Source organism: Saccoglossus kowalevskii, chromosome 13, assembly GCF_978046115.1.
Source record: "Saccoglossus kowalevskii chromosome 13, keSacKowa6.1, whole genome shotgun sequence".
NCBI classification, from domain to species: domain Eukaryota; kingdom Metazoa; phylum Hemichordata; class Enteropneusta; family Harrimaniidae; genus Saccoglossus; species Saccoglossus kowalevskii.
In genome coordinates this window covers 19,986,485-20,002,793 of record NC_140653.1, presented here as the reverse complement: position 1 = coordinate 20,002,793, position 16,309 = coordinate 19,986,485, and the positions used below count along the sequence as shown (strand labels likewise).

Sequence of the window (16,309 nt, the reverse complement as noted above, 5' to 3'; positions counted from 1 at the left end):
TGTTTATCACCACTTTATGACTGTAAAGGCATTTTAACACTCATTGTCCACTTTGCTACAGTAATGGCTTTTATACTTATTATTCATCTCCAAAGGAAAATAAACCGAGTTTGTATTCATGAAGTATGAAGTGGGAGATGCTTGAATGAATAGACAAGTTTTTTCCTTGTCATATCAATATACATGTATGCAATAAGATTGCCAGCGACCCAGATTCAAGTATGGTTTCCTTGTAATCCAATTTGAATGTTTTAACAGTGACAAGTTACTAGTACTCAATTAGTATACTTTTCAAAAAAACATTGTACACGCAGTTTGAAATGGAACATCGTTGATCACAATAAAATCATGCGTAAAACTCATTCCTGCAAGAAAACTTGTTTTGCCATAGACACAAATTTAGGGAATGTACATTTATTTTTAATGTTTCTACGTTTCATTATTCTGTAAAAAAAAACATTCCATCTGCGCAAAGGATGTTTCAGAGATGGCCTACAAGACTTTGGAGCTAGATAGAACAGCGCCCTCTTATGACCATGACACAAAACTTGTGTTACAGGATGCTTCCTATAAAGGTGTGCTCCAACTGATTGAAAAATCTCAGAGGGAGGTTGATTGAACACTTCCTGCTCAGATAGTTGGTCAGATGCGACATAATCAGAACACAATTAAGCCACTAGTATGCACTTTTCTTTATTGCATCGTACTTTCAAAACTTGTGGTTTGTTTTCCACCTGCAGTGACTAAACAAAAATAATTGCGAAATTCAAAACAAATGAAAGAATAATTTCAATCCATGCACATGATTCAACAAACTGGACAAAAACACATTAATACCTGCATTCAAACATTTAAATCTGGTTCCACAATCTGCCCGTATAACAGTAATATATTCTAAAGTGAACACTAAACAAGGAACATCCAGCCACATGTATTCTAGGCGATTGGAACTCCCATTAAAAAAATAACAAAAGGCAACATATAAATGTACCATAATATATATCTTTAACAACTATCAGCGTATGAAACTTGTCTATTTCACAAACAAATTATTCTGTTAACAAGTTTTTTTCCCCACAAGTTATAGTCAGGCTATTTGAGTTGAATCTGCAGCTGTTTCCATAGTATCACCCTGCGATTCTTCTTCCTCTTCTTTTTTGTCTTTCTTACCATCACCTAGAAATGACATTACACAAGCATGCATTAGTAAATATGCGTTTCCAGGCAGTTTCAACAGAATTCAAATTTTGCACTACTGAGCATTTCATTGCATATATGGGCAGTGCATTATAGAGAACTTCTAATTGTATAATGGAAAATTATTATCACACTGGAAACTAATTAAATGTTATTTTTCTAAAATGTTTTAAAAAGATTAGGATTCAAATCAATAACATGCCATCAAGTAGACTTGCATGAAATTTTGTTTTTTTTTCAATAAAATAAAATCTGGGAGTGTATCAATTATGAAAAAAAACAACCAAAAAACAATCAATAGATTGTATACCAGTCAGTCTAGCCAGCAAGCAAAATATTTCTCAATTTGCCCTGTTACACCAATTTTTTGGCTATCCTGATGAATACTTAATGAAACCATGAAGATAAATAACCATTAAATAAAGATACAATAAAATTAAAACATACATAATGTATGCATGTACTGCTGACTATTTCTATAAGAGCAAATAGTAAAACCAAAGAGTGTAAAGGTAAAGAGTGTTGACTTACCTTCTTCATTATCGCCACCTTCGCTATTGTCGCGGCGACGTTTACGATTTCTTGTATTGCGTTGCTTGGCAAAACGTGGTGGTACCGGCAATGGATCCATTCCTAGTACTTTATGTACTTGGCGGAAAGCAATCAATCTGACAGCATGCTGTAAATCAAAGTAAATTAGATCAGTTTATACAATTACACTTTCACCTTTTTTTAAAGTTTCTGTTTGTGCTCTAGTACGAGTGCATCTCTCAAACAGAAGAATACATAAATTTGTATGCTGGATTATTAAAATATGACTTGTTTTACCACAGATACACCCTCAAATATGAAAACACATGTGCTACTAATACAGTAAACATGATATACATGAAATACATGACAAACCTGTGCACTGGCAGTGATATCCTCTCTTTGCTGTGGTGCCAGGTGACCTGCAGCATCAGTTGAATCTTTTTCACATGGATCATACAGACCTGGACCACCTACAAAAACGATCGAAGAAATGATTAGCAATATAGTTTCAGAAGACAATTCAGGTCCAGTATGAGATGGTGTTTAATTTGTCTTCAACTACACAAAAAAAGAAACTTGCAGCCACAAAAGTGGCCAAAAATACATGTGAAAGTGATATCTCTTTCTCCTCACTCGATTTTAATGTTGGCTTTAATGTATTCATATTAATAAGTATGACTTACCTGGTAACAGAATACCAGAAGCAATGGCTTCAAAAACACGTCTCAGAGCATCACCAGGGCTAAGGTTATTACCAGGACTGCTTACAACCCTTTCGACCAGTAACTCCATTGCCTTTAATAAATTTATGTAGAAAATTACTGCTTAAGTTCAGACAACTTATTTATGCCCAGTGTTCTCTGCAGAACTTCAAGCACAGCAGCCAATATAAAAGTGCATATACCGTAAAATTTCTGTTTCTTTTCGTGAGCGTAAAATAATAATCATACAAAAGTTTTTTTCTTTTTCTTGTGTGCAAAATACACATTACTCACCCAGCTATTTAGGGGTGCCCATGTTGGTACTCGCTGACACAAATCCCGCAGAATACGGATGACGACAACACACGACTGTAATCCATTGGCTCTAGCCTGCAGTAATTAGGTACAAAAAATAAATAACACTATCAGTATTGCACAGACAACTGGCAATTTTCATGTATAACCCACTCAAAGAAAAGACAGGAATTGAGAAACTGGTTTATACACAAAAATCTAAACAATGGGATGTTAAATAAGTTTTAGGAAGTGAATAAAGATGTTGGCATGGCATTTTCTTTTTTCGATTACTCATCACTAGTGCAAACAGAGAAAATACAGAATTGCCGCAGTGAATAATTTCAAACTTACCTGCAGCTAGAGTAACAAAATCAAAACTGCAGTTATACAAAAGTATTTAGATTATTTAGTTTAATTGACGGTCAACTTTAGTGCCAAAGTTCCAATAGCCGGAATTAAAACCTTGTAGCTACGAGATGGGTAACATGCTTTTTAATTAAATCTAGAATAGAAAGCCATTACATCACGATTGCCACTATACCATGTCACAGATTGAGGTAATGCTGTTCAATGAAATAAAATACAACTTTGCCATACAGTCGAGTAAGAGAAAAGCAAACTCGACCTGGGTGAAGGAATGCATGATCTTGTTGTAATCAAATTTTTGTTATAACATTCAGAACGATTCTGTAAAAGATTAAATCGCAAATAATCATCATTGCGAGCTTCACCCAGGTCGGTGAGAAAACTTACAAGCTTGTACTGCAAAAGGAAGAAAATTTTGGATTCGAACCTGGAACCACTTTGCATGACGTAGAGCTGCCAAGGCATCTAGGCATTTTTGCCTGTCCAAGACGTCCGGAGGGTCTTTGACAACTTCTATAATAGTACAGTGGAATGGATGTTGGAACGGGTGTTTGACCACAGTGTCACTCAGCCAAACAATGAGGGAATCGACCACATGGTTTTGAATCAGTGTAAATAGTTTAATAGAGATAAGGTGGAACACGAGAATGCAAAGGTCACTAGCTGCTATTCAAAGCGTTGCACATGCGAATAATGGATATAAAATCAAAAATATTCTACGGCAACTGAGCTGTAAATTTCTTCAAAAGAACCAGTTTAAATAAACAGATATAGCGAACAGATCTATCGTTCTCAAGATCTTAAAAAAAAATATATTAAAAGGCTTAGCTAGCAAGCAATGGGAAGATACTGTTATGGTGTTCACACACTTACTCCAGCAAGACTATATACTTCAACAAAACCATCGTAGCACAAAAGCCCCCATGAGAAGCAAGAGACAGGTCGATGGTCAAAAATCCTTCCGTGGATTCCATACACCTGCTTGGTAGGCTAGAAGGCTTTGCACTGAATAAAATATACACTGAATATGGACTGGAAAAATTGTATAATAATAATAACAGTAATAGCAACTGCTGCGTAAAATAACCCAGCAGTTTGTGTTAGAAGAGCATGACACATCAACAACACATAAATACCACATGATGAAAATAGCTGCCCAACCCTAAAAAATCCCATGAACATTAACCTTGAACAGGCCAAAATAAGGAAAACCAATTTTGAGAATGTCAACACTATTTCCACATTGTGCATATGTCTATTTGTGGCAAGCCTTCTGCAGCATGCAATTATTATTATTATACGAATCTGTAATAAACCACACGCCGTCTCCTTACACAAGCCTTAGAGGAACAAAAATATGATCTTGACTAATATATATGGATAACACATATATCTAATTTTTTTTGGTGTACAACGCTCCCATTTAGTATAATAATGCTTGCCTCACTTCATGCTGGCATCATAGCATCTGTATTATTCACAGGCCATAATTTTGGGAGGCAAGTGACTCAATACAGGCAATATAGACTTTCAATGGAAAAAAATTCCTAACCTAAGACTGAAACAGGGACTAAAATATGGGGGAAAGAAATGCATGAATTAAGGCAATAACTATTGTATAAATATACGATAGGAATCACTATAGCAAGCCTAAATCAATGAATGAATGTCAATGACCATTTTAACAAGCGTTCCTCACTAAGGCATTTTCAGCAGGGTGTACTTTTTTTCTGAAAACACTAACCTCCTTCTGATTGCGTTTCCCTCATAACTGGCGATGACAGAGTAACGACAACTTGGGCAGGAGGCTCCTTTGACGATGAGACAATAATGGCAGCTTCTTCTACGCATAGTTTACAATCAAAACTATCTTCAGATACAACCTAGAACAGAGGGAGCAATAGATAAATATGTAAATATAGCTAGAATCAGTGAACACAACATAGGAGGCAGTGTTCTCCCCAGAAATTTTTCATAGAGTCGCGGCTAATTTGCATAATAATTAGCATAAATTAACATATTGTTTGTCATGGAGAAATAAAACAAAACCAGTTTTTTTCCTTTTTTTCTATTTATTTTATGTACAATCTGTATACAATTATTGCACTGCATGTTTAGTATTGCAAATGTCCTGTCACTCCAATTTCCACACGTTTCTTGATTAGAATTCCTGATTTCTTGATAAATATATTATTTTCAATTATGCTTCACTTAATTCATCCGAATCTGAGCACGATATACGATCCAAGTGGGAAGTTCACGCTCGCTGGATCTTACGTGGGTGACGCCATCTTGGATTCACAATCACGAGGTCAAAATTGTTTACATCATAAATATATATTTTTTCACATTTTGATCTCAAAAAACAAATACAATATCAAAAATACTGACAAAAATCAAAACTTAGAATAATAGTACTACTACATTTCTAAAAATAATAACGAAAATACGTTTCGTACACACCGGAAACATGTGGCTTTTGACCCCAAGTGTGACTATATCATTTGCATATGAATATACGTTTGGCAAAGAGCGTTTGACACCGGGGCTTACGGCTTTGTCTTTATAGAACTGCTTTGTTTTTTTAAAACGATATCCAACCAATGAGAAACAACAGGGGATTATCCCGGGAAATTGGCGTTAATACAATGCATTTGTAGATTTAACTAGTTAGCCAGGAAACTTACAGTCTGCGAGAGACTGAAGAAATCAGATCACGGGATAAATAATAGCATCGCGGAGGAAACGCATAGCGTCGCGGGCAAATCCGATCGCGTCGGAGCCCACGACGCTGTTTTGGCCTGGGGAGAACACTGGTAGGGATGCACACACAAAACAATGCTTGTTCAGTCAGTGTTCATGTCAAACACTTCCAAAGAGTATTAAGTTCTCACTGCTCAGACATGATTGTCATCTTCTTTTTCTGCAAGTCTGTTTAAAAAAAGCCAAAATACAGACAGCATGTGTGAAAAGCTGGTTGTAATAAAACTGTAATTACTTTATTTGTTCTAATATAATTAATAATTTGCTCTCTTTTCTGAGGGGGTACTCTGGTAAAATATGATTTTCTGTGTTGAGGACACTGGGAGCTTACGCAGTCAAGTACGGTATGTGCATCTGTAACAGAAGCGATTTAATGTATACTACATTATTAAAATACAACTTATGACCATTCATGTGCCACTAACAAAGCAAATAAGCTCTCACAAATTCTCGGAAAACTTAATTCCTTTTATACAATTGAAACTAACTTACAGCCAACTGTTTAGGTAGATTATCAGCAACTCGTTCGAGGAGAGTTCTTGTCGGTTTCTCAGAGCAGAGTACTACAAGATGAACATTGAGGTCTCCTCTAAGCAGTAATCCCTTAGCTAATACACCCACACGCATCACGCCTTTTAGAGCTCTTGCTGGAGTTTCATCTTTCTTATTTGAGCTGTGAAAAAAAACGAACATTTTGTACATCTATATTTTTTTTATCTAGTTTACATACAAGATTGGAAAGCAAACAGTGATATTTTTAATGCAGTTAGAGATAAAAGCAAACAAGCTGCTAACAAGCAAACTAAACAAGGTTAGTAAACTGGTGAGCAAAATCTTGTTGAGCAAAATTTGCTTGGTAAAGGTGTTAACCAAATCAACGAATCACTATTCTGAATAGCAAGTATTTGTCACACTGCTGGTAAATTATACACACTAACATTACAAGACACTAACATAGCTAGCTATATATTGAACAACATTTCTTACCCATCTTTGCCATCATCATCGGTGCTCTCTGCATTCTCAGTTTCTATTTTTTCTTCTTTGATGGCTTCTTTCTCAGGTGATTCCATTGGTGTGGGGTTATCACTGTTAAATACAATATAAAACATCAGGACTTGAACTTAATTGAAAAGACATACATTTTCAAGGCAAAATGTTATGAAATTGATTAATTATATATACATATATGTATACATGGTTTTAAAACTAGTCAACATTTTAGTACATATAATTCGTCATTATCAATATTCACTATCAATTGTCAATCACAATTGTCAAGAAAATTGAATGAAATACGAAAATGTCAACAAGGTTTAATAAGATATTAAAGTAACAATACATACATTTCAGCTATGTAATCAGACACCAGCTTCAAAGCCTTCTCAGAAGATGACACAATGCTCTGTACAGCTTGTAGCTAAAACCAAAAGAATATTGTAAATATATAGATCACTTGAAAAAATGTTTCAACTCTTAAATTAGTGTAAAATTAAATGTTGTAAATCAGTCATTAATTAACCAGAGACTTCTCTCAGAGTGCGAGTTGAGCCAAGGAAAGAACCATCAAAAACATCAATTACACTAACCACAAGAGGTAGTCTATCCAGAATTGAATGTGGTCTATGACACAGATGCTGGAATATTTAGTAAAATACACATACCTCTGTATCAGTTGGATATATACTTGAATGTTTTGCCATCACATGACGATCATCAACAGTATCTGGTCGTCTGATAGGCTACAATGAAAGCAGTTTAGAAAAATACGGTAAGCAAAGTACATCTAGGTATGGATAATATTTCTAAATTATCTATCAATTCAGACAAACTTGCTATATCCCAATGGATTAAAGTCACTATAATGTCGCTGTAAAACCATCTGCATACTTTTCAAACATCAAGTATGTGATACAAAGGTGAAAAAATGATTAGACATTTACCATATCGATAGGATGTCTTGAAGACTGTCCACCATAACCTCTTGGGCCTGGCCCTGATGCAATCCCACGGCGACGCTGCCATTCATAATACTCAACCTCTTCTTCATATCTGCGTCGTTCTTCCCAGTATCTTTCATCCTCTTGCATATGTCGCCAATACATGTCTTCTTCATAACGTCTGAGAACAAGTTCACAATACAGATCAACTAACAAATCTACTAACAGTTGCGGTTATCATTCAACCAAAAAATATGCTGCAATATGCACGATGAGTCCAGTTTTTACAACAGAGCTAACACAGGGCAATCAAAGCAATGTTATCAATTACTGTGGAATACTTTATTTTCGCTGGAATTAATTTTCGCTGAAAAGGCTTTTTGGGCGTTCTGCCTGGAATTTATTTTCACTGATTTTTGATGAGTTGAATGTGAAATATAGGAAAAAAAGTATATTCGCTTGATTTTATTTTCATGGAATCATCCCTTCCGCGAAAATAGCGAAAATAAATTCCAAGCGAAAATAAAGTATTCTACAGTACCATACTGTCTGCTGAAGCTTTTTTATACAACAGACATAAGCAATCTGCAACTAACCATGGAGGCTTTAAGAGAGTTTATTTGTTAACAAGAAACAACGCACTATTACACAAAGTTGTTGAAGCTCAGAATCCTACCCCCCTCCCCAATATCAGTGGTCACTATTACTTCAGACCAAGCTTCTTCGTGAAATTAAGATATGATCAATTTCAACTAACCTGTATTCATCTTCTTCTCGCCATCTCATCTCTTCTCTCCATCTTTCTTGTTCTCTGCGGAAATAATCTTCTTTCTGTAGCTGTTTACGAGTCTTTTCTTCTTGTATTTTACGAGCTCTCACTGATGGCTTTACATCAACTTGGAGATCTGGATTTACTTTTTTCTGAGATTTTAAAGAACATTGTTTTTTGAACTTTTTTTTTTCCTAAATCAGGCGGAACTATATATAATTTCAGGAAAATAACAGGCATAAGACTTCATATGCAAATTGCACAAATTACTGCCCAAATCATTACTGTGTTTATACTGCTTCTTTATAGTAGTATCTTTAATAGAAGCAGGCACAAATATTTTGGATGTCTCCCTTATGCACTAGATAAACTGTCTTGACGGGGAATTTGTGTAAGCACACGCAATAGAGTACAATAGAGTTGACAAACTTACCTTGTACTGTAACCTGTGTCTTCTTCCCTTCATATGCATCTCTTTGGCATTGGGATCATTAAATTTACATTCACACAGTTTGCAGTTGAAGCTCACTATTTTACCTTCGTCATTACGCACTTCTTCTATGTAGTCTTCCCCAACTGGTTGCACGTCAGGCTTCTCTGGAGTCATTGGAGATTCAATTTTAGATTCTGTTTTAGCTGTGAGTAAAAGAGTCACTTGAAAACGATTCATAATAATTTTTCAACATTCATAGTGAAAGATATCAAATGTATGATCCCCTTGAGCCTAATTTTCACTGAAATTTTTGCTCAAAGAACACATATACATACTAAACCTCAAATTAATGATTTAATTAAATTGACCATAGCTGTCTTTTGCCCAGCATGACTTTTAACATATTTGCCTGCTAAAAAATTGAAGTCCACAGGCAATATTTAAAAACTCAATAGTGTACACACAAAATTGTACTCAATACATTATAGCCAGCATACAACACTACAATTGTAAATGTGTTAAGTAGAAAAGATGAATTGTATTCATAATAAATTTGAGACACTTACCATCCATTAACGCAGATGCAGCTTGCAAAGAAGGAATTGACTTCAATTCTCCAAGTTTCTTTTCAGCGTCGGGTGTTGTAGTACTCAGTTTAGTCCCACCTGCAGTAAAACGAATAAACAAACACATAAAGCGAAGAAGTTCCACATCCATTATGAACAACAAAATATCCAAAGAAGTGGCAAAACCATCATCCTTTTTTCAATCTTCTTTTGGACAACCCGGATCAAATATTTGTTAAACTTGATACTTACCAACAAACGTGATCTTTGGAGTGACCTTTCTTGTAACAGTTTTAGCTGCAGTTGCAGTTGGTGTCTTGTTTTGAGTAACAGTTGAAGTAGCAGATGCTTTAGCAGCAATAGTAGTAGATGTAGTAGATGCTGGAGTTACAGGGACTGGTTCAGTAGATGGAATAGGTTTTCCCAACTTTGTATGCAGCTTCAGAACCTGTATAAATAATCGAGAAAATAAAATATTACCCTTAACTAGCACATGATGAACTGAAATTGTCATTTTGATAATTTCTTGAGTACTCCAGAGTAGAGTAATAGATCAAATATGACAATACTCATTTTTCTTATTACCGTAAAAACTCAATCAATTCGGCCATGTAAAAATAAATATTTTTGGGGGTGGGCCAATTGATTGAATAAATGTAGAAAATATGTTTCTGAAGTGGTCGATTTGTTTGAATAATTTTTCAGCGTTTTAAAACTGGGTTCGAAGTGTGTATCACCGGTAACTGAATAAATATATAGTTTTCCCGAGATTAGAGTAAAGGTGTAGTACTAGTCTGAGACTTGACCCAATTTTAAAACAAACTACAAGCGCGTTCAAGAAATCTGACGCAACCTGCTGTTTTGTTGCCGTGAAGACGACAGTTTTATGTCACGCTCCCCGTAAATGTAAACAAAAATGGTAACGTGAAAAACTGAATAAATATATCGTTTTCTGGGATTAGAGTAAAGGTGTACCGGTAGTACTAGTCTGAGACTTGACCCAATTTTAAAACAAACTACAAGCGCGTCCAAGAAATCTGACGCAACCAGGCCACCTGCTGTTTTGTTGCCGTGGAGACGACAGTTTTATGTCACGCTCCCGTAAATGTAAACAAACATGGTAACGTGAAAAACTCACTGGAATATAATAGAATAGAATTATGCTTTATTGCTAATTGCTGTACTATTTTTTTGAAATTATCTACAATCCAGCCGGTGATTTTATTTGGGTCAACCCAAAAAAAAGAAGATATTTTGATGTGCTGCGTGACTGTGTAAACAAAACCATGTCCAATAAAAATGACGCTTTCACGCTACACATTGGCGACTTTGTATGGACTTACTGGAAATGCCGAAGACGATACAATTTGCAAGTCGGCATTAATTAATTTTTTACCCCGTTAAAATTAATAATCTACTTGACTTTTAAACAAACAACTCTGCAGGACAATGTTTCGAACATTACTGAAACGACTGTGCTGAAACAATCCAGCAGATAATTTTATTTGGGTCAACCGAAAAAAAGAAGATATTTTGACGTGCTGCGTGACTGTGTAAACAAAACTACGTCCAATAATAATGACGCTTTCACGTAACACATTTGCGACTTTGTATGACTTGCTTGAAATTTCAAAGACGAGAGTCAAGTGTCGGCCTGAATTTTGTTGTCCCTAAACCATGGAGCTTCGTTTCGTCAGTGATTGCTAGCAATGACTTAAAGTATTTGTTCGTTGTCGATATTTTTGGCGTCGTGATGAGAATTTTCTTAGCGATTATTTACAACTGATGTACTGGATAATTTGTAATGACAATCAACAGAGTATATTTCACCATGGACGTACTAGATATTTCACACGTCTTTTGTACAACCACGGTTGACACCATGACTGCACATCTGGCGGATATCCCGATTGCTTATACCATGGATGTAAATGCTTATACATGTACATTGTATTTACGTGATAGATGTGTGAAAAAATACCTTTGTTGAGAGAGTGGCGTAAAAATCGGGCGGTGTCATCACCGGGCGAACTAATTGAATACAAACAATAGACTGAGTGGACAGATGGCCGAACTAAACGGATACATTTTAAAATTAACCATGACGCAAAAAATAGGTGGCCGAACTATTTGAGTGGCCGAATTGATTGAGCTTTTACGGTAACTATAGACTTGTATATAATTCTATGAAATTGGTTCTTAGGTCCAAGCTGTAGGCAACGCAACACTGTAGTTATGCATGCGATAACGCACAGAAGATACAGTCTATGAAACATCTAAGAACATGATTATAAACTGGATCACCCCTCTCCCCTCATACCAAAAACCAAACAAACTTACCTTCTGATGTTTTGCACCTCTGATATGTGCGGCATATGCATCACTGCCAGTGCATGTCACATCGCAAAGCTCACATCTCAGTGTATTGGCCCCAGCTCTGCCACTCGCTGTATTACCAACTTTGGCAGCTGCTTCCTTTTTCTTATGTTTTTGGCCCTCTAAATGTTCTCTGTAGGTCTATAAAAAATAATCATTTTAGCATATGAAAGGCATAGAAAATACAAATGGAAGGCACCTCATGTACGCCAAGTTACTTTGACAAATACAATGTCAGACTAGTAAATAGAATCAATATATATGACAATGTACTGGAAACTAGAATGAATGACAATCAAGGCTACAGGGCACAATATAGTAGACAATGTTGGATCAATACAATGTTTGGCTGCTTCCACTTCTTGTTGGCCTAATACTATTGTCATAAAGGTCACAATTATTCCATCTTCAACACATTATATAGAGAAGGGGGGAGGGAGGGGAATACACAACAGGGATTTGCAATAGGAAATTAATTATTTTTAAAGAATCAAATCATTTTCTGCTGAAAAACTTGCAGTGCTGTGTGCACCAATGTATTGAAACTTAAGGATAATTTATTACCTGTGGTCCAGCGCAGCTAATTTTACAGATATCACAGTAATGTATTTGGGGCTGCTTTGGTGGTGGTTTTTCTTTTTTCTTCTGATTTTGACCATATTGAGGCTTCTTATTAAAACCCCATGTTATACCTTGTTTCTGAGCTTGTTGTTGCTGGTAATATGAGGTTGCTGCAGAGTAAATAGCAGCATCATATCCAGAATAGGTTGCCCCTGATTGAAAGGGACATGGAAACAGTAAGGAATCATCAATAACAATAAATGTTAACTTAATAATACAGCATTTTCTGAACATGTTAGCCTGCAGGCACATTTTGTTCTATTTATTTTCAACAGATGTGTTAAAAGAGAAATCAATGTAGTGTTAGTTAAAATAGCTAAAAATAATTTATTCTTAGCAGGAGCCCGGGAAATAACTCACCAGTTAAAGTGACAGACGGAGTGGTCTGATAAGTAGCTGTGGTGTAGGTCACTGGTGTCACAGGTTGAGTGGTAACAACTGGATAAGCATAAGACGCTGCAGCTGCAGTTGATACTTGGACTTGTTTTGGTGTTGTTATCTGCCTTGCTGCAGTATATGCAGGGGCTGCTGTAGTATATCCAGTTTTTGAAACTGTTGGTGGAATGGTCACTGAAAAGATGATGAAATAATAATCACAAAGTGTTGGTTAGCGATTAAAAGTCTCCATATAATTCTGATAAAAAGAGAAATGTGCAGATTTTTATTTTTGAAAAGCACTTGGAATAAAATAATTTACTACATCATTTTATGTTTATGGGCTATAGTCGCTATAAAAATTACTACATCTGAATAAAATTCAACATTTTCCACCATCACTTGGTGGCATTGAAAAGAAATAAATCCATAATTTGTACAAGCAACCCCACGGTCAAAATCACCCCACTGTCTTCATACAGAGTAACCCTCAAGTTGACAATGTTGTGTACAATGAGATATTAGCTATGTGCCATGCTCATCGTTTCCACACGTTCATGTTGTATTCACAACCATAGTAGTTTACTTGTATATAGTTGTTGCCTTGGCAATCACAATTGTTATCGTCTAGTTACAAATATCTGAGTAGACCCCATGGTTCATTCATACTAAGTATCAAAGCAATAAAAAACAGCTTTTATTACCAAAAATTCAAAAAACATTCACTGAGAATAGAGAATTAAAGATATTGTCATCAAATGAGCAAATCTGACACAGGTCCACCAAAGACACCTACAAATCAAGTATCAAAGTATTTGGAACTCGAAAATAGAATTGTTGATAGATGGCAACAGACAATCTCCTATAAACGGCCCCACGATGACACCAAAGCTAATTAAAGTTAAGATGACACTAAATACACACAAGATACAAGAACACCCACTGATAACATACCTGCCTGTTGTGTATAATAGGCATCAGTTGAAGGTGTTGTATGTTGAGTTTGAGGTTGCTGATAATACTGCGTCTTATCATAGGCAGCAGGAGTAGTTGTCTGAGCATAATTATACGTATCCCTGTATGTCTGGGTTGTAGCAGAAGGTGGAGGAGGGGGTGGTACCTCTTGTGCACGATGTATACTGCAAAATGAAAGCAAAAATGGTGAAATTTTACCAAAAATAATATAAGTAAACAAAACAAATATCTCATATGAAAATCATATTCAACATAATAAAGCGGTATGCAGTTACTGGAACGCTATTGGAAATCTATCTAAAACAAACCAAATGATAATAAAAAAATTGCACAATACACGTCGTCACTAATTGTAATCATAATACTGATTTGCAGTACACACACCTGTAACCAGCATACTGTCCAGTGCTATGAGTAGCTGGATAGGTCTGCTCATATGCAGTCGCCGGGGCTTGCCTTGGGGCAGCAGTAGCATAACCGCCTTGGTGTGTCACTGCAGCTGCTTGGTGAACATAGTTGCTTGGTGGTTGAGTAACCGCTGTATGGGCATAGGATCCAGGTTGTTGACTGCAATGAAAAACGAATGGAAATAAACAAAATATGCTTTCTTCAGTTTCCGCAGAACAGAAACTGAGGTATTACTCTGCCAACTAAGGCCCCCAAGAAATTTTGTGTTTCCAGTAACAAGCTAAAAAATACTGGGTAGGTAGCCAGAGTTTTCATTTTACTTTTATTTTTACCAATTCGCTTGTACTTTGTGGTTATAGGTAAAACAATTATCAACTACAGATGTGAAAAATTACTTCAAAGTAAATTTTTTTGATTATTAAGTGCTGAGCATATAAAAATAAATAATGAGCATTTGAATAAAAAAAAAATCACAATATGGATAGGTAGGTGGTTACCAGAAACACAGAATTTATTTGATTTGGCCTATACAGTATTTAGTTGAGTGACCAGCTTTCATTCTATTACTCTGAAGTTCAAAAAAAAGAAATTAGCTGAGAATGAATTCCCAAATGTATGTGAACTTGAGATAAGGTGAATCATTGTTTACTTCTATGGCCCTCTGTCAACATTAAGAATAGAAAAGTGCAAGTCTAACAAAGTCAACTCTACCTGAAAAATTACCAATTCTAGCCTAAAATTGAATTCTAGTAAAATGTTAAATTTGTGTGTGATAATAGTATGTAATTCTGCAGTAGATGCAGAGGCTAAAATGAATAAAGACATTCGCGCAAATTTAGCTCTCATAAAAGGCCAAACAAACTAACAACTTGGAGAAACCCTATGTGATCTACAATGATGCTTTTTAAAACAACTAGTCTGGCTGTCTCAGTGATCTTAAAATTGACTGCCTTCAGAACATTCAATCCTATTTTATTAGAGACTATATTGTGAAATGTGGAGCTAGTCTGATAAAATACAATTTCATGGGAATTCTTTCCTGGCTACAACTATAGTGTTAATCTACCGGCGACAACATATGCATGTGGGCTTTGTTCTCTATGCCGGTACGTTGGAGCCGTAAACAAATGCCGTGTATACACCGATAACAGAATATAGAATTTTTGATACGTTTCAAGAAGACAATACTATCGAAACTCAATACATTTTCGACAACATACGTTCCCCAATATTCAGTAAACATGTAAAACTATGTACGAGAAACTTGTGTTATATAATTTATTCATCTGTAGCGATGACGAGTGGCGAAACAGGGATTGCTAGTATTTTGCTCACGAGTGCATTCTGAAATACAAAACCAACAAAAAATAGGCTCTTCACAACAAGTGCATCCTATTTGCAGCCGTCTTGGATAGGTTCATAGAAATACGTGCAAGTGTGGAAAACGAGCCCAGGCTGGATGTATCTAAAAGACGAGAAATGACGTTACTATTTCGCCTGTACATCAAAAACCCCATCGAGCGTCAACTCACCATTGAAAGAGGGCGACGCGTTGTCTGAAAAAAAACAGCAAAACAAAATACGTAACTGCGGCCAAAATCAAGAAAAATACACGATTACAATTGACCTGCATATAGTAAAGACATTAAGTTTCACATTTAAGAATCAACACCATAGTTAAACTTACGTATATTGAGTCCCGCCATGGGTAAAACCAAAATAACTATTCGCAGCCATTTTCAGATTCTATCGCCTCGTTCGCCCAAGCTGGGTCTCACGTGGCAAATTAGCATACGGAGATTACCGAAGCAGCGTTCGGGATTATTCGGAAAGTATTTGACGGGGGAGAAATGGGCTTATTTGTGCCGTGCTCTGGGATAAATTACAGAATTGTGGCTTTAATGTAACAATAACAACACCCTGGTCCGCTGTATGTATTTTTACATTAAATAAATTCAACAACCTTGTTTACCAGCATTTTCACGAAG

General features: G+C 35.9%; 1 protein-coding gene across 4 annotated transcripts; it reads right to left on the bottom strand.

Annotated features, from left to right (window-relative positions):
* Positions 1–677: 677 nt before the first annotated feature.
* LOC100371229 (zinc finger RNA-binding protein-like) lies at positions 678–16,104 on the bottom strand. Of its 4 annotated transcripts, none has more exons than XM_085507027.1 (23): positions 16,009–16,104; positions 15,854–15,877; positions 14,298–14,480; positions 13,893–14,077; positions 12,924–13,133; positions 12,507–12,715; positions 11,907–12,083; positions 9,819–10,014; positions 9,567–9,665; positions 9,001–9,203; positions 8,556–8,719; positions 7,802–7,979; positions 7,523–7,600; positions 7,205–7,278; positions 6,846–6,947; positions 6,351–6,531; positions 4,840–4,978; positions 3,523–3,608; positions 2,727–2,822; positions 2,415–2,526; positions 2,104–2,201; positions 1,729–1,876; positions 678–1,176 (listed from the first exon to the last, which is right to left on the bottom strand). In XM_085507027.1, exons 1-23 carry the CDS (start codon positions 16,056–16,058, stop codon positions 1,088–1,090), a joined length of 3,081 nt encoding a protein of 1,026 aa, XP_085363153.1. In that variant the 5' UTR covers positions 16,059–16,104; the 3' UTR covers positions 678–1,087. The 4 variants fall into 4 exon arrangements, with proteins under 4 accessions (XP_085363153.1, XP_085363152.1, XP_085363155.1 ...); XM_085507026.1 differs by having other exon boundaries at positions 9,567–9,670; positions 9,821–10,014; XM_085507029.1 differs by lacking the exon at positions 15,854–15,877.
* Between the last annotated feature and the right edge of the window lie 205 nt (positions 16,105–16,309).

What these genes read in the sequence shown, in the direction of transcription:
- LOC100371229 (XM_085507026.1), bottom strand. Translation starts at nt 16,058, where the DNA reads ATGGCTGCGAATAGTTATTTTGGTTTTACCCATGGCGGGACTCAATAT. An exon ending in ATATCACTGCCAGTGCACAG is followed by an intron (nt 1,877 to 2,103) that starts GTTTGTCATGTA and finishes TTTGATTTACAG; the next exon opens with CATGCTGTCAGATTGATTGC. An exon ending in AGGTGGCGATAATGAAGAAG is followed by an intron (nt 1,177 to 1,728) that starts GTAAGTCAACAC and finishes TGTCATTTCTAG; the next exon opens with GTGATGGTAAGAAAGACAAA.